The sequence below is a fragment of the Xyrauchen texanus genome, chromosome 24, assembly GCF_025860055.1.
Source record: "Xyrauchen texanus isolate HMW12.3.18 chromosome 24, RBS_HiC_50CHRs, whole genome shotgun sequence".
Classification (NCBI taxonomy): domain Eukaryota; kingdom Metazoa; phylum Chordata; class Actinopteri; order Cypriniformes; family Catostomidae; genus Xyrauchen; species Xyrauchen texanus.
In genome coordinates this window covers 5,966,304-5,986,800 of record NC_068299.1, presented here as the reverse complement: position 1 = coordinate 5,986,800, position 20,497 = coordinate 5,966,304, and the positions used below count along the sequence as shown (strand labels likewise).

Sequence of the window (20,497 nt, the reverse complement as noted above, 5' to 3'; positions counted from 1 at the left end):
CTGAGAACAGTTTATAATTGAACCATGCCAAACTGTGCTCACGTTCAATACTGTGCTTAGAATCATTCGGCCCGATGGTGGAAAACTGGCTAATCTCTCTCTCTCTCTCTCTCTCTCTCTCTCTCTCTCTCTCTCTCTCTCTCTCTCTACTGTTCTATGTATGTATCTTTCTGATGTATTATCTGACCGTGCAACATTTCATCTGACTATTTATCTAGCTGATGTTTAATTTACTGTCATTTCTTTACTATACATTTTCTAACTTTTAAAAATAGTTATTCTTTCAAACAAGTCTTCGTCAAGCCAACATTACAAACTTTACCTGTCTAGTTGTCTTGTGTTCTTTCATCAAAACGTAAGAACCTTTTCAACTTCAGAAACAACTTTTCTTTTCATCTGATGTCACCAAGGCCACATGGGTGGAGAAAAATCACATGATCCAATAATATCATTGTCTAACATCAACTATCCAACCAAATCCCAATGGATTCCCATCCACATTTTTCCCATTTAATATACTGTTTTACTCATACATCAAGTTCTAGAAGTTAGATGTGTAAAAATCTCATTTCATGTTATCTTTAAAATCACTATGAGAATTAAACATGAAACGTACAATATTATAGTAGTTAATAACAGGTAAAATCAATGCATTTTCACTTAACCTTAAACTATTTTAAATGTATTTTTTTTGCTTGTTTCATGTGAATTTAAAATGTGTAAAATATCTTTGCCAAGACCTTGATAGATCTTGTCAGTGTAAAAAAGTGAACAGTGGTGCATTCATATGTGTGAGACATTTGCGGTCATTTGTGTGAGGGGAGTGGCAAATTTCTGCCGGTACCCGTACAGACACTCTCGTTGTATTAGACTCTGCGTGAAGACTGCCATGCCCTGTACTGTTTCTTATTTTGCTCAGCATTTTCCTTTCTCTCTGTCAATCTCTCTCCTATTCCTACTTGTTAGCACAATGTGTCTTACATTGAGATTTAAAGGGTATGAGAAAAAGAGAGAGTATGGCTGTGTCTGAAAGCTAAGGCCTAGTCTGTCAATGATTTCACATGCTGTGTTTTGTGTGTGAAGGTACATCGAAAGGATACTGGTATCACACAGCCTTCCGAGGCACCATAACACCATGTCTAATCATCAAAAACAAATTAAAGTGAACTTTAGAAATAATCTAGCACATATCTGTAAATGTCACAGATGATTAAATGTACATTTTGGAGTCGACTAGTCTGAAAAGTAAGAAACCCTCAGAAAACCGTCAAAAAACATCTGTGTTTATTCGACCCATTTAAAATAATTAATCTAATCCGACAGCCAAATCTGACAGAAAATTCTGCTTTAAAGGGGCATTTTTCTGCAATGTGCTTGCCTTGTATGATGATCATTGTACATAAAAAATAGACCTTGACACGCATTCACTGAATCAACGTCAGAAAATACAGGCATATTTTTTGAAAACAATTGAATGAATAGTGCAGGACCAACAGAGAAACCCCTTGATACTGACTCCTCGCTACCTGAGTCGCCTTATCCCTAAAGCCCACACCTAACCCTATCCTAATGGGTCCCTACCCCTAAAGGCCATCCCTACACCCACCCCTAAACATAAGGATACTAGGGAGTCAAAATGCAGCACTACACCTGCGCACGTCACGAGTCAGAGAGGGAAGTAAACATGATCTGAGTTGAAATTAAACTTTGCATACATCTGCTCCAGAAATCCTGTTTTTTAAACGGAGTGGTGGTGGCGTAGTGGTCTAAAGCACAGAACTGTTAATCAGAAGGTCGCTGGTTCGATCCCCACAGCCACCACCATTGTGTCCTTGAGCAAGGCACTTAACTCCAGGTTGCTCCGGGGGGGATTGTCCCTGTAATAAGTGCACTGTAAGTCGCTTTGGATAAAAGCGTCTGCCAAATGCATAAATGTAAATTATTGTAATATTAATTACATTTTAAATGTAACTGTAGAAAAGCTCTTTGTTCGGGGCAATGGAGGAGACAGCCAAGCAGGGTCAAGGTCAGTTCTTTAAATTCAATAATTTGTTACACACACAACGGTAACCGTCGTTGCCAACATAAAATAATAATGTCAGATGTTCTGTCTCTTTGTAGCTCTATGGATACTTTAAACCCTTTTATGTCTCCCTCTGCATCACTATAATGAGAGACAGGTGTTGGGGGTAATTATGAACCAGGTGACAAGCCTTACCGCTCTCTCTCTCCGCAGACCGACACATGACCACGTCCCTATGCCACAGTAACATTAACATGACAATAGTGTAAGCGCATCCTTTTAAAAATACTGTATAAAGCCAAACGTAAATGTGTAAAAATGTTGGACAGTTTAATGGGCAAAAATATTGACCGACTTGTAATTCCAGTGTCGACTTGCTGCATCAGAACCGTTTATTCGACTAGTCGACTAGTCTTACACATCCCTAATATCTAGATACAACAATGCTTAGTTTGTGGTAGAAAAACAACCTGGGTATATACAGTATAAACTAATTTACTGCTTTCAATCACTCATTCGGATGCCACTTGTATGATTTCAATCAACCACCAAATTGCACGCACCAGACTGCAGCATATCAAAGGCATTGAAGGACGAATGTAAGCCACCATCATAAACTGACCAGATGAAGTCATCTTAGTAGACAGGATGTGACACAAATATTAGATTGTTGACGTGCCTTATGGCATACTTCCGTGTATAGCCTGTGTAAGCAGCATTTCTTAGCTTTTGGATGCAGCCAATGACTTTTGTTGGAGATCAAAATAGAGGGGAAAAAAGAGAAAAAGAAAGACTGGATGATTGTAAAGGGAAGTAAATGCAGGATGTGTGTCAAACCTCAACAGACTGAGAAATCTTTTGAAAATTTCAGCAGACAACTAATCTGAAATCCCTGTCAAATAGTGGAGCTCATGTGATCAGTCTACTGTCAGGTACTGTAGTCTAGTGAAGGCAGGACAGAGGAGAATTCTTCTTGGCCTTTTTATGTGTTTGTCCTCTAATGCCATCCCAGACTGAGACTATTTTAGTCAAGTCAAGTCAATTTTATTTGTATAGCGCCTTTCACAACACACATTGTTTCAAAGCAGCTTTACAGAAGATCAGCATAAACAGAAGATAAAACTGTAATGTCTATAAAGTCGATTAATCATCATTGTGTAATTTAGATAAAATAAGATTTTTAATAGTGTTTAAAAATAATTAAATGATAATTGTATTAATAACCCCAGTGAGCAAGCTGTAGGCGACTGTTTTAGTGATTTGCCAAGTGGAGAAACTGAGTGAACGTCTACAGTATGTTGAAATGAAATTCTGCGAATGGTGAAGCTTCGGTTGGTGGGTTTTTTTTCTGCCCAGCTACATCAATGACATCCAAAAACACACAAGAATAAATTCACTTGAATTCATAAATTCCTGATTTTCTTTCTTTTTCTTTTTGAAGTGAAGTATTAAGTTGAATGCTACTGTTCGTTACTGTTTTTTTTACTCTTGTTTATTTGGGATATAAATGTGGGTTTTAGTAATTGAGATTTTCATTGTTTTTGTCATGGATAAATGATCTGATTTCAGAATGAAATGACATCATTTGATAATTGTATATTTTTAAAAAGATGTTGCCTTCTTAAAGGATTAGTTTAGCAAAAAACAAATGAACTCACCCTTATGCCATCTAAGTTGTGTATGTCTTCAGTAGAACACAAACAAAGATTTTTAGAAGAATATTTCAGTTCTGTAGGTCCTCACAATGCAAGTGAATGGTGGCCAGAATTTTGAAGCTCCAAAAAATGAATTAAAGTAATCCATACAACTCCAGTGGATCAATCCATGAAATATAAAGCGATCTAATCAGTTTTGCGTTATAAAAGACTCAAATGTAACTCCTTTTTCACTATTAATCATGACAGCAGTCTCCTTAGCGATCATGATTTCAAGCTCGATTACACTTCCTAGCGCCATCGAGTGCTTTGCACATGCGTCTAGCCAGAGGAAGTGTAATCGTATCGAGCTTGAAATCATGATCGTGCCTTGAGATTGCAATAGCAAGATGTACAGTGAACAGGGAGTTATATTTGGTCTGTCCCACCAAAACCAATTAGATAACTTCAGAAGACTCATGGAGTCGAATGGATTACTTTAATGTTGCCTTTATCTGCTTTTTGGAGCTTGAAAGTTCTGGCCACCATTCACTTGCATTGAATGGGCCAACAGAGCTGAGATATTCTTCTAAAAATCTTTGTTTTTGTTCTTCAGAAGCAAGAAAGACACACATCTGGGATGGCATGAGGGTGATTAATGATAAGAGAAATGTCATTCTTGAGGTGAACTATTTATTTAAATAGCTTCAATGTAGTTAGCTATGTTTTGTTGGTAACTTGTAGTGCGGCTAAATACTTTTTCAAAAGCGTAGCTTGTCTGCAGTTGAACTCTTTTAAATTATGAGAAGCTGCATTCTGGGAAGCTTCAGTCTCAAAATAGCTTCCCCAACACTGGTACAACATACAAAGGCATACTAAGACATTTAATTGCAAATAAAGCCAGCCTTTATTTCCCATTTCATTTTCTTTAGCCATTACCATTCTTTCCTTTTCTCCCCAAATAACACTAATACCACATCAGTCAGACAGAGAGAACGCCAGAGGACTGGCCTGTCAGGTTGAATTTAGTGCACTCTCTCTGTGGACTCTCTGTTTTCGGTATTACGCTGACAAGGTTAGCAGAATTGGGTGTGTTTTTAAAGTGCAATGATGGGAAATGAAGGTTAAATATAGCAAGGAACATTTTGAGGATGGAGAGAATTTGTAAACAAATTCATCACAAAATGTATATTACTTTACAAGATCTCCTAAATGTGTTTCACAACTCACTTCATCATAAACCCACATAGCACCACCTAATATTAATAACAGTGATTATATCACAGTACTACAACTTTCTATTGTTGTAATGCAAAACTGCACTAATAGAATAACATCTTTCCCCAAACTTTACTTACAACCTTACGTATGTAAAAGATGTTTTGCTGTCCTCTGAGGGTCTTCTTGTCAAGGTTTGTAAAAATGATGGGTTTCATTAGTTATAATGTATTAGAATTAAATTAGAATAATTCACCACAAAGATGGAAATTCTCTGATGATTTACTTATCCTCATGCCATCCCAGATGTGTATGACTTTCTTTCTTTAGCAGAACACAAACAAAGATTTTTCTCAACTCTGTAGGTTCAAACAATGGACCAGTGATTCACCCTCCTCAAATTGTACAGTAAATTCCAATGACACCATTGATTTAATCCCTGTCTTCTGACGCGATCCAATTTGTTTTGGGTGAGATAAGCTCAAAACCACTTCCTAGCGCTATCTAGCACTCTGCACATGCGTCAGGCATTTGGAAGTGTAATCAAGCTTGAAATCATGATTGAGCCTTGAGACTACAATGGCAAGATGTACAGTGAAAAAGTAGTTCTATTTTGGTCTGTTTTCACCAAAAACTGATAGGATCGCTTCAGGAAACATGGATTAAATCACTGCAGTTGAATGGATTACTGCTGCCTTTATGTGCTTTTTGGAGATTCAATGTTAAATGGACCTACAGAGCAGAGAAATCTTCTAGTGCGTAAATTATGAGAGAATTGAGAGGATTTACATTTCTGGGGGAACTATTTCTTTAATAGGGACACATTTTTGGTTTGGTGTTGATGATGGGGAACAAATGACGAACAAATGCTGGGAAACACTGGTATTAGTAATGTAACCTGTTGGATTTACTTGCTCTGTGTCTCCAGATACGTCTAGGTGTGTGGCAGAAAAGAAGTACACAGAGCAACAGGCCAAGAAACTCTTTCCACAGGTGTTTGTACCTGTCTGCAATCCAGATGGAACCTACAGTGAGGTAACAAGACACTAGATACATTTAACTCTTTCGGAAATCTAAACGACCTCCCCAGTCCCCATTTTTTAAAGCAGGCTGCAAAAATAGCTTGAGTTGAAATCTAAATCTTCAAGGTTGTGACATCACAATTATTCGCACTGTAGATAAAATCTTAAAGGTAGCAAAAATGGCCCTGTTTAATACAAAAGGTCAGAGAGAGAGAGAGAGAGAGAGAGAGAGAGAGAGAGAGAGGGGGAGTGGAAAATGGTCAAGAAAAGTTTAATTCTGATTTGTGATTGTTTTGATTGTTGATTGATTGTTTTAGGTGCAAAGAACCTTGACTAACTATATAAGTGGACCTCAGGGAACAAAATAAAATGATAAAAAACAGGTACCACATTGTTAGAATGAAAAGTGCAGTATTTAAAGAAACAATAATATACTGTTTACGATACATGACATTTTCTACATTTCTTTGAAGCATGAATTTAATTAGACAAGAAATTAATACTTTTAAGATTTTTTTTTTTTTTTTTTTTTTTACCATTTTCTATTGTAATGGCGTTGCCATATGGCAACACTACCCCATTTTTTTTCTTTCACCCCAAAATATTTCTCTCTACTTTTGTTATCTGAGCTATTATGTGTCAGAAAGTTTAATGTAAAAAAGTATTCAACATAACACTGGTGAAGGATTTCTCTTTAAATTCTCATCATTTTCTGTCTTTCTGGCATATAACAGGTTCAGTGCCACAGTTACACTGGTTATTGCTGGTGTGTAACACCAAATGGCAGGCCAATCAGTGGCTCAGCAGTAGCCAACAAGAAACCTCGATGCCAAGGTACCGTACCACAACTACATCAATCGTTTTCTGGTTACAGTTTATTCCATTGTGTGCCTTAACAATGTTTTCTTTCGTTTGTTTCCAAGAGAGATTTTCACATCATCAATAATATTCCAATTTGACCCCACACAGTAATTTAATGTTGATGACAGATCTCAATGTTTGGCTACAGAAAGCCAAACTTTCTTTATCTCTCCAGTTGCATGCACATTGTTCAAGAGTATAAATCAAGAGACTAAGTCTTCCAGAGCTCCAAGCTCACAGACCCTCAGCGTCTAAAACAACGATAGCATTGAGCAATGCCAGAACATTTTTAATCCTAATCTGCAAAAATGTTCCAGCATAACATGGCCACATAACCAAATACACATGCAGAAATCTGCCCTAGAATGGCATTAAACACAGACACACACAAAACACGCTAAGCTCTATCACTGCAGGCCACAAGTTCTTGGATCATGACATTGTTGGCTTGGCTTCGCAAAGCAACCACAACTTCACTCGAAAAAGACCAATTAGATGTAATTGCACATGCAACAGCTTAATCAGTTAGGTCTGGGGGAGCATCACAAAACGTATGTGCGTTTGGCAGGCGAAGCGGTCGAGTTCAAACATTGTTGCTCTTTTATTCCAAGATAGTGTCATGTGGCTTTGACCCCCTGCAGCCTCCTTATAACATTATTCTGTTCCCTCGTAGAGGCTTAAATCATAATTGAAAACGTAAGTCACTTTTGAAAGTAAAATTTGTGCATAATCAACTGTTCCTGGTAGACAGACATGCTCTGATCTGCAGGACAGTTTTGTGGTTTTAGAAACCTTCCATTGCACTTGATTGTACAACTTTAAGGTCCGGCTGACAAATACACAAGGTGTAGATTTGCTAACATGTAAACAGGAGTAACTTGTGATTATCCCACTGGTTTTCAGGGTCCAAAATTGATAAGGTAAATCCAAGGGAACCAGGAAAATCAGGTAAATGCCCTCAACATGACTATTTATTTTACTTTGATGAGTAACAAAATTGACAATCTGCACATAAAAATCATTTTCTTATTCAGTATTTTCGCATTTCCAGTACATATATCTAAAATATTTAATATAATACAGTATAATATAATATAGTTTAGCCTATTTTTATGCATTTCAATTTCATAACAAAATTCTATAATATATATATTTTTTAAATATAAGTTTTATTATTTTAATTCAGTTAAACATTACAAAATTCAATTTGATTTAGTAATGACATTTAAATGCGTAAATCTTAAAAATAGGCTGAATTTTTTTTTATTGTCCATGCTAAGCAATCATATTTGATTTATGACATTCTACTGTAAAATAAGACACATTTTTGTTATTATGAAATAGATTTTTTTGTGCATTGACAAGTATGTGTGTGTGTGCGTGAGAGTGTGTGTGTGCGTGAGAGTGTGTGTGTGTGAGTGTGTGTGCGCGCGTATGTGTGTGTGTGTGTGTATGTGTGAGTGTGTGTGTGTGTGTGAGAGTGTGTGTGAGAGTGTGTGTGTGTGTGTGTGTGTGCGTGCGTGTGTGTGCGCGCGTATGTGTGTGTGTGTGTGCGTGCGTGCGTGCGTGTGTGTGCGCGCGTATGTGTGTGTGCGCGTGCGTGCGTGCGTGTGTGTGCGCGCGCGCGTGTGTGTGTGTGCGTGCGCATGAGATTGTATGTGTGTGTGTGTGTGTGTGTGTGCGTGTGTGTGTTTGTGTGTGTGCGCGTATGTGTGTGTGTACGTACTACTGGTTGCGGCTTGTCATTCTAATGTTTTGTGAATGGAGAGAACTGCTTCAGGGCTGAAAGTAAATGGTCATATGTTCAAGTAGTTAAACAGAGAGACGCCATAATAACAACCTTTGCCTTTCACAGTCATTAAAATGAAATCAAAGGACTTCATGGATTTGTCTTAGTCCCGCAGTGAACATGAACCACTTCACCTGGACATCATTCCTCTTCTTTTCAGATGAAGACCTCTCTCTTGCACTTTACTAATGGCATTGATTTCCCTCCTTTTTTTCAGTTTTGAGGGGAATGTCATAGGCTATCTCAAAAACACAGCTCTCAAGATAGAGTTGAATTGGCACCTTCAAAGTTAAATAAAAAGGGGCAAACCCCCTCCAGTGGCACCATCTGACCTGGGCTGAAAATGTGTTGAGCTACACAGAAAGTCATATAAATAATAGAGAAAACATGTGGTGACGGACCAACAATAATATGTTATCACTTCATCAGAGTGCTGACAGTTGTCAGGGTTCAACTGCTGGTGTTCCCGAGGATGCCAGAAGTGAATGTTTTTATAAAGAAGAGAGAAACGTGCCACGTGAGAGAAAAGGCCAGTTTGTCTGCTGCCCTCTGATAAGTTAATGGTGACCTGCTGAGTTTAACCACACCTGCAGCGCTCAGTGGTTCAGATTCCTGTGGCCAAACGTCTAGCACTTTTCAACTCATTAAACACCAGGACGCGCACGTGCGTGTTTGCATGTATTCTTGCATACCGTTTCTCGGGACCTTCAGAATATCAACTAAATGTTTGATTTTACAGGGCTGCAGTTTATTTTGGATACAGGGTTCAAAATTAACCTCTTGCCACACCTGCCAGTGGCAGATGAATCTGGAAAATGTACCAGCCATGACACTGTATTTAGCATTATTTTGTTATTAGGAAATATATAATTGTCACAACATTTTTTCCCTTTAATATTAGGGACCAATATTGCAGATCATTGGGTCACATGCAGCATAGGGCTGAAACGATTAGTCGACGAATTGTTTCATTGTCGAATAGTCGTTTGATCTCATATAACGTAACATGAGATCACTTTAAACTCTAATGATGACGCACGAGAGCAGCACTGCAGCCCGCGCTTGACTGAGGTGAGGAAGAATTAAACAGATCACAGTCCAGATGCACTTTAAACTTTCCTAACAGCTTTAGCTTATTAAGATCAAAGTATAAAGGAATTATACAAAAATACCAAATAAGTAAATGCAGGAGCACTCTCGTTGTGGAATTAGTGGAGTTGGAGCTCTTTAAAGGAAACACCCCGGTGTTACATCTTAAATGCCGTTATATTTAATGCGTTATAGCTTTATTAAAGTTCAAATAATACGGAAGCAGGTCGTGTAATTAACTACAAACTGTCAACATCTCTTCTATGAGTTGCGCGAATGTCTCGATCTAAGTGGGAGACATTGAAACTGCACCCGGCTGAGACACACTTTGTCACAGGGACGCTCATCCCTCGAGCGCTCACGCTTGCTGCAGCTAGATTACAACGTGATGTCTCGCGACATATCATAATATATGTCACTGTGCATTTCTTATCGTGAAGAAAATTGGAAATAAGCAGCTTTATTAATAAGAGAGAACAGAAAGGTAGTCTTCCCCCATAATACACTGCAACAATATATGTTTATGATATGTTTTGGCTTGTTTTCCAATAAAAATATCTCAAACTCATTTAAAACCATGTACATTTATCTGAGAATGTTGAATATAATATTTAAAATACAAATATTTTAAAATATCCAAAAATCCTTTAAAAAACAGATGCATTCACCTGAGAAGCAGCATATACGATATTTAGACTTGCTGTTTGAGAATAGATCTTGAATTTAAGTATATTTTTAAAAGATGATTTTGTCTTCTTTATTGTTAGTAAGCACGTTTAATGCAACATTTTAAGTCAGGGCACAAGCTGAATAATCGGTTAAGAGCTAATGATTAAACTTTGCAATAGTCGAGTAATTGTTCTAATAATCGTTAGATTAATCTATTATCAAAATAATTGTTAGTTGCAGCCCTAATTCATATACAGTATAAGATGAGCCAGTCTCTGTCTCTCTGGCCAAGTTCTCACAGTCAATGTTTGGGACAGACAACCGCATTTATTTACAGGTGTGTTTCACTTGTCAACTGTTTTAAAACTACACTTCCCATAGTTCCCTGCCCTCATCACTGCCAGCAGTCACTCATTGTTCTCACCTGTGTCCCGTTTGATCATCACTCTCCCTGTGTATTTAAACCCTGTTTGTTCCCCAGTCATTGTCGATCGTTAAATGTAGATGTAATGTCTGTTCTTGTATGTGTTTTGACCATGGGCTTCATTCGTGTTCATGTTTGCTCTTGTTTAGATTTCAATTTCCCATCATGGATGTTTGTTTGGTCCAGTGTCTACCTGTCATTTGTATTTATTTATAGTTTCATTAAAACCCTAGCCGCACCTGGATCCAGCCCTCTTGACTTCCCTTCTTCATTTGTAACAAATAGCAACTTCCATAACACAAAAAACCCCCACAATTGTTAACAAACAAGTAGAATCGATGGGTGAGGTCATCCGTTAAAGACTTTTTTCTCATATTTGGTGGCTCAAATATTCCACATATGTGTAACCACGTGGAGTTCTGTATTGCCTAGTGTCTTCGATAAACATATTAATGTAAAAAGATAAAAACCAAATATTATGTTGCAGTTCCTTATAAAGTCACAGAACAACTTTAATTCAACTTCATTTTATTTACTAACCAAAGCCAGTTTTTACTTCCATTTGGTTGTTGGCAAGTGATCATTTTGGACCCTGGCTGCAAATATTTCTCAACTTTCTTTTTTTTCTCAACGAGTTTTTTTGTGCTGTCAAGCAAAGTGAATATTTGAATGTTTTTTTTCTTACAGTGAGTCAATTATAACCACTTATCAGTCTTTGTCTCTGCCTGTCTGCACCCCTGTCCTTTATCAGAGTTCTACATTTTTCTCTCTCATTTATTCTCTTTCTTGATCTCTTGAATCTGTCCTGGCCGGGCAATGTGCAAATGCATCATGGCTGATGTTATGTGACTAGCTGACTGTCGTAATTGTAGTTTCCTTGCAAATCTTCTCCATTCTAAATGCAGATGAATTGGCTGCTCCCATAGTGGAACCCCAGCCGTCTACCGATGAGGAAGGTAAGTGCCATTGATCTTCATCATTGTGCTCCTCTTCCTCGCTGTCAACATTAGCCCCCCACCAAGCTGAAAGAACAGGTTAAACCAGTCTAAAGATGTTTGATGGCCTAGCTGGACTTCCATGCTGGCCAAGCTGGATTGTCAACAGATTAAGATGGTCAGTTAGCTGGTCTCCCAGCCTGACCAGCTGAAAAGACCTCACAACCCCTCTTAAACCAGCAAAAAATGACCACCAAGAAATTTCAGCATGGCAAACAAAATTGGAATCGGTAGAAAGTGTTAGTTGCATCTCCTGTGCCTCTGTAGAGTGTTTTAAATCTCCCAGACTGGTCAGATGGGACTCTTTGCTGGTTTTAGGGGGTTTTGGGCACTTTTCAGCTGGTCAGGCTAGGAGACCAGCTGGGTGACCATATAAATAGATGGTGCATTTTAATAGAGCAATTTATTTCAAAGTATTTGTGTCAGGATCACTATGATGCTTTAAAATGCTCTCTAGGTAGACATCTCACTAGGTTTTGGAACAGATCTAATGCTTTCTGTGTGTTTTTTAGACATCATCTCCCAGTACCCTACACTGTGGACAGAACAGGTCCGTAGCCGGCAAAACAGGACAAGAACACAATGTAAGTTACAGACAAACATCTGTTACCATTTTTCGACACAAATTTAATGTTAACATGAATAATCTTACCTGGGATTGTCATGGTACTTTGGAGAAAACATGCAAAGTGTTCATATTTATTGTATAAAAACAAACTTGGACTTTGACATTTGTCCATTTCCAGCACGTTTTCTCGATTTGACTTCACAGTTTGTGAGTGAATGGAGAATTTGATAGTAGATGAGAAGAATGTGATGATGGTTAAGGAGCAAAATGTTATTAGACAGTGTTATATTTTGACCTATAACAAGAGAGCAGATTAATAAAATGAGTGTGGCCCAGATAATTTGATCTTAGAAAAGTTTGATGAGAAATCTTTTGATCAGAGACTTCTTCGAAAACAGTTTGAGACGCATTTGAGGACACTCATGTGCTTTTTCTCTAGAGAAACATCTAAGAAGCAGGAGACTCTTAAGTCTCCACTTGCTCTCATTTAATCTCATGTGTAGGAGAAACCGTAAAGATCTTAAAGAGATCTCATTCGTGATTTTTGTCTAAGCATTACGAAATGTTTTTAAAATATCTGTAAACTTCAAGAAATTGTCCGTTGCTGGAGTTGCTCAAACACACACAGCATTGTATTCTCAAGCGCATAAGTGATATGCTCACATATCCAACTCAATGCGGCACCCTGCCATTGCCTGACATGTTGATCTAATGAAGGAGTCAACAGTGATGTCATTAAAAAATGACGCCATTCACTTAAGACTGATTCTGATGACATTATCACAGCATTAGACTAATTTAGCTTGTGTGTGAATAGCTTGATGGTAAAGTTCTCTTGATTTATAACCAATAAAAATTCAGCACAGCGCAGTGAACGCTGATGGTTTTGATTACGCCTGATTTCTTTGGGTTTAAATGGGTGATTATCGCTATTCAGAGTAGCTCAGAATAGAACTGAAAGGAAGATGGGGAGAAAGAAAAGTATTGGTTTAAAAAAAAGAAGCACAAACTCATGGCAACATTTTCTGACTGAAACTATGCAATCATGAAGCCAAAGATCTGACAACACCACAGAAAAAAGTAGGAGAACTGTAAAAGAATGTGGGAGAGAGGCTTTTTGTAAGGGTAAACTCTTTCTTTCTATGCAGGATTATGGTTCAATGATAGTAACAGGATGTATACCGATGTATTTTGCCATTTTGTGGTTCGTTCTGCATAACGTGGCGGCTCATTTGAGCTTATCGCAGCCCATTTGGCCCGTTTCGCGGCCGACCCACCGGCCTGCTCTGTTCTCCCGATAGCCAGTCCGCCCCTGAACGGCCCCAAAGTGCGTCGGCCCACTGGGAAAATGCCCGGGATGCCAGATTACCAGTCCAGCCCTGAATTGTACTGTTTGATTCTAATGGTACTTAAATCATACTGTAAGTTTCTTTAAAGAATACCATGGTATCACTATCATGGTAGTGTTAAAACCAAGATATTTTATTGGTAGCATCGCCTTTTTTGCTAAATTACATAACGTAGCTCCTTTTACGTATCGCAGCAGCTCCAAGGTGAAATGTCCACTGTGTGGCGCTAAAAGTGAGTTAAATGTTCTCCCAAACAGATGAGGTTTTTAAGGTTAATGCTCTATCGAGTTTAAAATCAACAAAACCTACCTCCCTACCCTAAACCTTAAACCTAAACCTAATCGATAATGTTCTAAAATGTGATACGAGAAAAATGTGGTTCACGTAATTTATGATGCTTTTATGGTACTTTTGATTTACGTATTGACTCGCAAACTCATTGTCCTCAATCAAGATGCTTGCTTTAGAAGAGGCGGGTTAAAGCTTTGCTGGAGAACTGAGTGGTGGCACAGGACTCAAGAGATGATTGGTTCCTGATGCAGAGACATCTCATGGCTCAAAAGTTTGTGCCCCATATGGATCGTTCATGTGTTTCAGGCTGTTGTTATATGGATATATTTGAGTCTCATGTGTCTTTGGGATAGCCAGTGTTTAAAGTTCATGTTTTAAATACCATTTCCCCAGCACATTGTGTTTTACCCAGTGATTCTCTGCCTAAGGTCAATATCTTCATTCAAAGACTGCAAACACAGGCAGACAGAGACAATGTGTAAAAATGTATGCTGGTTGAGCTGCAGGAGCCCTGTGCAGTCATTAACTTCTTAATGTCATAAACGTGGCTGTAGGCCCCCGATACAACACAAGTTCTCTTTCTTCTCGCTTTCTCTCTCTCGAACTCTGTTTTCCTCTTTTACCCTCTCCTCTTCCTTCTTGAACACTCTCTCCATTCATATCTCTATTTCTCTATTGAGATAACCACATTCATCTCTGTCTCTACTTTTTTTCTTCTCTTTCTTTTTTACAGGCTTGGTAAAAAGTTTTGGATTTTAAAGTGGATGTAATGAAGCGGGTTATTTTTTTTTTACTACTTCTACAAATTTTGCTCAGATCATTTTCAGACAAAGCCTCACAGAAGTGACCAATTAGATTTTTGAATTTCTGAATGGATGACCTAATGGATATTTGATTTTCTTGGCCATTCTTAAAAATAAAATCTGTAAATAATTGACGGCGAAGCCAGCAAAACGAAAGTGAGCGTATATTTCGGCAACGCTTTGGCAAACCGAATCAAACATTGTTGTTATCAATGAGTGTGTTTACATACACAGTAATACGCTGATAACTATCAACAAAATTAGCTTATTCAATAATAAAAAAATGCACAACAATTGCACACATTGGATAAGTTGATAAGGATGCCTGTAAAGATGTTTACATGCAACACAAAGTTGCAGTAATGGGCAAAACTCTACTTGTGCCGATCTGTTTTTGCTTAAACTGTTTTACGACTTTACCCGGATAAAGGTGAACTCAGACATTTTTTTCCTTATTAAATTAAATAAATAAATTGTCATTTGAAACATATGCATAAAATAATATTATACATGTGATACATTAACATAGACATTTCAAGAAGTGGAAAGTGCATATGATGTTGTATAATTTGACAAGCTCCAGACATGAACAATTAACAGAGAGCACACCCAAATGAACTAAAATCACAACATGCACATTTTTAATTCATAAGGTCTACACATTAGAAATATTGGCAGCACAGATTAATAAATTATTTGTAATTTTGGATATGTTTATTTAGAATGTTGCTTTATCCTTGTGCTTTTTGGATAATCAGGCATACAAATCTTTTTTATATTATTCGGATGAATACGTTATTCATTTTGAAGTCATTATTCGTGCCTTTCCGAATAAGGTATTTGGCTTCACACACATCCCTTGTTCAAGCTAAAGTTTTAGGTTAGGGAGGTATGTTTTAACCATTAAAACATCTATCTAAAATTCACCTTAAAACCTCATCTGAGTACGACACCACATCACTCGATTTTGGCTCCCCAAGCTGGACATTTTACTGGAAAACTGCAGCCAATTGTGTAATATAGCATGTACATTTTGAATTGCAAATTTGTTGTCATGGTCCTGTAAATTTCATGAGACCAGGCTGAAAAAATAGCTACAATTTTTTAATTGTTAGCACATAAAAGTAAGAACACTTCTATAGAATTATTAGTGAATAATATGAATTTTGTCTTGTTCTACCCCAGCGGCCTCGTGCGATCAGGAGCAGCTGTCGGCGCAGGAAGAGGCAAGACAACATAAAAACGAAGCAGTTTTTGTGCCTGATTGCGCTCATGGAGGCCTATACAAACCTGTCCAGTGCCATCCCTCTACTGGGTACTGTTGGTGTGTCCTGGTGGATACTGGGCGGCCCATTCCAGGCACATCCACCAGGTGAGAACATGCACTTTGCTAAATGTCCTAAATCAGTGGTTCTCAGCTGGTGTGTTTCGACCCAAAAACGGTTTGCAGGTCTGTTCTGAAAGGGTTGCAGGCAGCAGGAAAGAAACAATGCTAAATCAAAATAATAAAATGCAACTCACCATATAATCAGACACAGTCAGAAGAGAAAAATAATTAGACTTATACATTTTTAAAAGGAGAAGAAAATGCATCCCATTTATTTAGTCGAGTGTACTTTAGTACAAATTCATAAGTCACTTTGCAGAAGCTAGATCCAAATTTGGCAGATGCCAACATGGATATGCCCTGATCCTTGAAAACCAGAATATTAATTTGACTCTCTTTTACACTTTTGAAAACCTTTTTGGTACTGTGCTTGTAACCAGTTTTTGTCATGAAGCAAGACCAGTTGAGAACCACTGTACTAAATGTCTTCAGACGTAATGCTTTTCTACTGAATTTGGATATTCAGTTGGTAGTACATAAAAAAAAATCAGAGCTCTGGTGCAATCCAAAGATTTTGGGTGAAATTTATCCACTACAACTGCCAGGACAAATAGATCTTATTTCAGTATGTCTCTTAACCTTAGCTTTAACAAAATGTTATTTTAAACACTCTAAAATACCTCTGGCGCCCCAACGAAACTAATCCCCCCCATATGTAGTTGCCAAAATAGAACTTAAGCAATTCTTCTGTATTGAAAGGAGAAACCCACCACTTGGCTTTTAAAATGGTAGGTGCCAGTCAACCTGCTCTCTTAGAGTACATCTAATATACACCCGGGGCAGCCCTCATTATTCAAATTACTTTGGGGTACAAAATTGAGCTTTGGTGTCCCTCAAGGGCCAGTTTTGGGCCCAATCTGATTTAGTCTCTTTTAACATTTAGGTCATTCTGAGAGGTAGCAAGAATACATTTTCGCTGTGTAGTCGATGCGAACAGTACCCATGAAGTTAAAACAGCCTACACTGGTTTTCTGGTTTAAGCTGGTCTCTAGGGAAAAGAAACATGTACAATGCACCCTACAAAGAAAAAAAAAAAGCTGTTAATCAGGTGTGTTCTCTGTCTGCTACAGAAAAATTTAATTTCTCATAAAGCAAATATTATATGAACGGATGCACTGAATTATGTCTTGGTTAACATTAAACTAAATCTTCAGGATATACCTCAGATTCAAAAACACGGCAAAGTGAAGTGTTAGTGTGTATGAGTGTGTGGGTGTGTTGTTGGCTATGGGGAATGGCAGTGTACGCAGGGGCACAATTAATGAGTCACAGGAACATTGCAGTGGATTGCTGACAGGGTTGGGATGGTTACTTTTTGAAGTTAGTGGGTATAAGCAATTGTAAATTGAACTATTCATTAACTTCAGACTGCATTAAATAGGTAGATCACACATTATCACCACCATCATCATCATCATCGTTATTATTGTCATAATTACATGCTGGAGAGTGTCTTTCCTTTGTTTTCTCATGATCCAAAGTCAAACATCACCAGCTAACAGTTTATGGCTGATTTCTATGTTTTATGTTTCTGTTTAAGCATTTTGATAAAAAAATAAATTATCTAGTTTTAAATAATAGATCAAAAAAGATTTTAACTTTTAGAGTGTCTTTTTATTAACTTATTCCTAGTTACTATAAGTGTTAAACATGTTACCAGAATGTTTCCCTCACCGAGACATTGTTCTTTCCTTCCTAAGAACTTAAACCGCATTTTCAATTAATTTGGTATTTATGTGTACAATTTGTATTTGTTAATAATGATCAGGGTTGCAAAATCATAAGAGGTGAAAAAGGAGAGAAAGTCATGGCAGTTTTACCAGGGGTATTGGACGTCCTGGCTAATATAGTACAGTTCGCATTTGCAACCATGCAAACCAGGGGGTTTCTATGCCGTACCAGCAATGATGCGCAAATCGTGTCAGTATTGTCAGCTATTCCTGCTCCCGCCAAATAATGAGAGCCACGGATTTCTTTGAGCACTAATGCTAACTCATTTTAACACATTTTAATATGAACTCATTTTAGCTAACCTAGCTAATGTAATTTCTGTGTGGCTCTTATTACCTTCAAATGATCAAGTCCTTGGATAATGAGAGCATCTTCACAGCTGGAAGGCAGAAATTCCACTGAACTTAAATGTTGTTTTGCTTTTCTCTATTAAAATAATTCATGTTCTTCAGTAGCCATCGTGATGAAGCAGCTGTTTACCTCGAGAGTGCTGATGTGAGACAGGTGTTTGCGCATGCGACAGTACGAGGCTTTTGTCAGAAATTCAAACTTGTAATCTTGACAGTAATCCCAATTTTTGGAAAATGTAACTGTAATCGGATTACCATGGGTTTTTATGTACCTAACAGATTACAGTTACCTTTTTTGTTTTCTGATTACCTAATGCCACTACAGGTAATCCGTTCCTCCCCATGCCTGTTTGCCGACCATTACAGAATGTAGTATTGAGTTAACAAAGGCCCAGGCAGTTTGCCAGACAGCGCATTAGAGCATGCATGGAAGTGCTACCTTCCCATCACCTTCGCCACCCCCATCCCCCGAGAGGGGGGTCTCTCTCTATCTGTGGCCTGATTTGGGCAGGTCACCAAACAATGATTGGATCACATTTACTTTCTAAATGGGGCAATGAACATTGCGTCTTCACTCCATTTTTCTCTACTTCCTAAACCCTCTTCAAGCAATCACATCTTCTTTTTAGGGTTATCTTGGCTTATTTGAATGGACCAAATATTCTTCAATAACAGACTTCAGGACTCATGATTCATCCAGTTGCCCTTTTAAACAATAATTAGTCCATTAAAAAGTTAGAAGCCAATTATATTTACTTTTATAATCACCTTTATGACCCTGCCCTAACAGCCACCTCACAGTATATCAGCAGCTAAAAGCAGAATATTTCTGCCCTGAACCGGTTCTGAAGTGTTTAAAATGTGAGGGTGGCAAATTGATGTTTTAGTATGTCACGAATGGCATGTGGTTAATAAATAGCTTATATATATTGGCTGTTTTGCCCAACAACTTTAGATGTGGATTTGTGAGTCAAAAATGGTTTAAGACAATGTGAATGGCCTTTTAAATAAATCAATTATAAAACAATAATAATAAAAAAAAAAAACAGTCAAATAAAACAATAATGCTTTGTATTTTCTCTCCTTCTTGCTGTAGATACGAACAACCAAAATGTGATGGAAATGCCAGAGCACATCCCACCAAACCAAAGGACCATTACAGGAGCAGACACCTGCAGGGTGAGTGTGTGCTAAGCGAGATTAAAATTAATTTTTCAATATTAAAAAAAACTTCTCCTCACAGCTAAATGTGCAGAGACAAATGTGGATGCTTGAGTTCACATGCAAACATACAGCTGAACAAAAACACCCACTTGGACAGGATATAAACATTTAATTAGGTGTTTTAAACATGACGTGTGTAATTTCTACATCCCAAACAGAATTACAAAAATAATGTTTTGAAATGACCCCGTCTACCACTGGTAGACAAACAAACAACTAATCCCGCACCCAAACTCACTCAATGTTGCCGTGTTGGACTAGTCAGGATGCTCAAACAAATAGAGCAATGTTTTGATTTTGCCAGAGACACAGTGTTTTCACTTTTACAGGGAAATAAACCTATGATTGTCTAATTTATAGCTACGTGTGTGTACATCTACATTCCAAAACCATCTCCAGGATTCCCACGACCCCAACGGTCAACCACAGCTGTTAACAGATCATCTGTCTATAGAAAAAGGGGAGGTAGAAAAGATAGATTACAAAATATAGCAAAGAGGATGACAAGGAGGAATGAGCTTGGGGGAGTGGTCATGATATAAACAGAGGATAAAGGAGTGGGGAGTGGGGTGGTGTGTAAAACACACCAATAGTGTCACCAAGTGGCATTGCAAAAATCATGATGGTTTTCAAACAGGTTTCCTGAACATGTACCCTGTCTTCCATTGGTTTAACAAACAGATATTCATGGCCAAAAACTTTTTTTTTCTTACTATATTGGCCATCCTTAATCTTTATACCCACCTGTACAAAAAAGTACTGTGGTGATACCATGGTATCAGATGGTACTTTGATTTATATGTACCATGGTACTGAATAACTATATCCATGCACCATTGTTCTGCTTATAGATGGTACATCCAAAATAAATTAAATAAAACACGCTGTTCCCATAGACCTTCTGTTTAGTGCAAATACAGGAGAAAAGCTTTTGTGTTTTTGCTCAGCGCCGAATAAGAGAATGTGGAGGAACCCTGGCCAGACTTTAACTAATAGGATTATCTACATAATTTAATTAAGATTAAGTGGTGAAATAGGCTTTCAAAACAGTATGAGCGTGTGAGAATGTG

General features: G+C 37.8%; 1 protein-coding gene across 2 annotated transcripts in view; it reads left to right on the top strand.

Moving 5' to 3' along the window:
* smoc2 (SPARC related modular calcium binding 2) overlaps positions 1-20,497 on the top strand; it is a 51,887-nt gene that overhangs the window by 19,331 nt on the left and 12,059 nt on the right. Inside the window, exons 3-9 of one of the 2 annotated variants that reach the window (XM_052089433.1) lie at positions 5,804-5,910; positions 6,632-6,731; positions 7,662-7,706; positions 11,602-11,685; positions 12,237-12,308; positions 15,921-16,107; positions 19,300-19,382. In XM_052089433.1, the coding sequence (XP_051945393.1) occupies positions 5,804-5,910; positions 6,632-6,731; positions 7,662-7,706; positions 11,602-11,685; positions 12,237-12,308; positions 15,921-16,107; positions 19,300-19,382 (678 nt within the window). The remainder of the gene's footprint in view (positions 1-5,803; positions 5,911-6,631; positions 6,732-7,661; positions 7,707-11,601; positions 11,686-12,236; positions 12,309-15,920; positions 16,108-19,299; positions 19,383-20,497) is intronic. The other variant, XM_052089434.1, reaches the window with a different exon arrangement.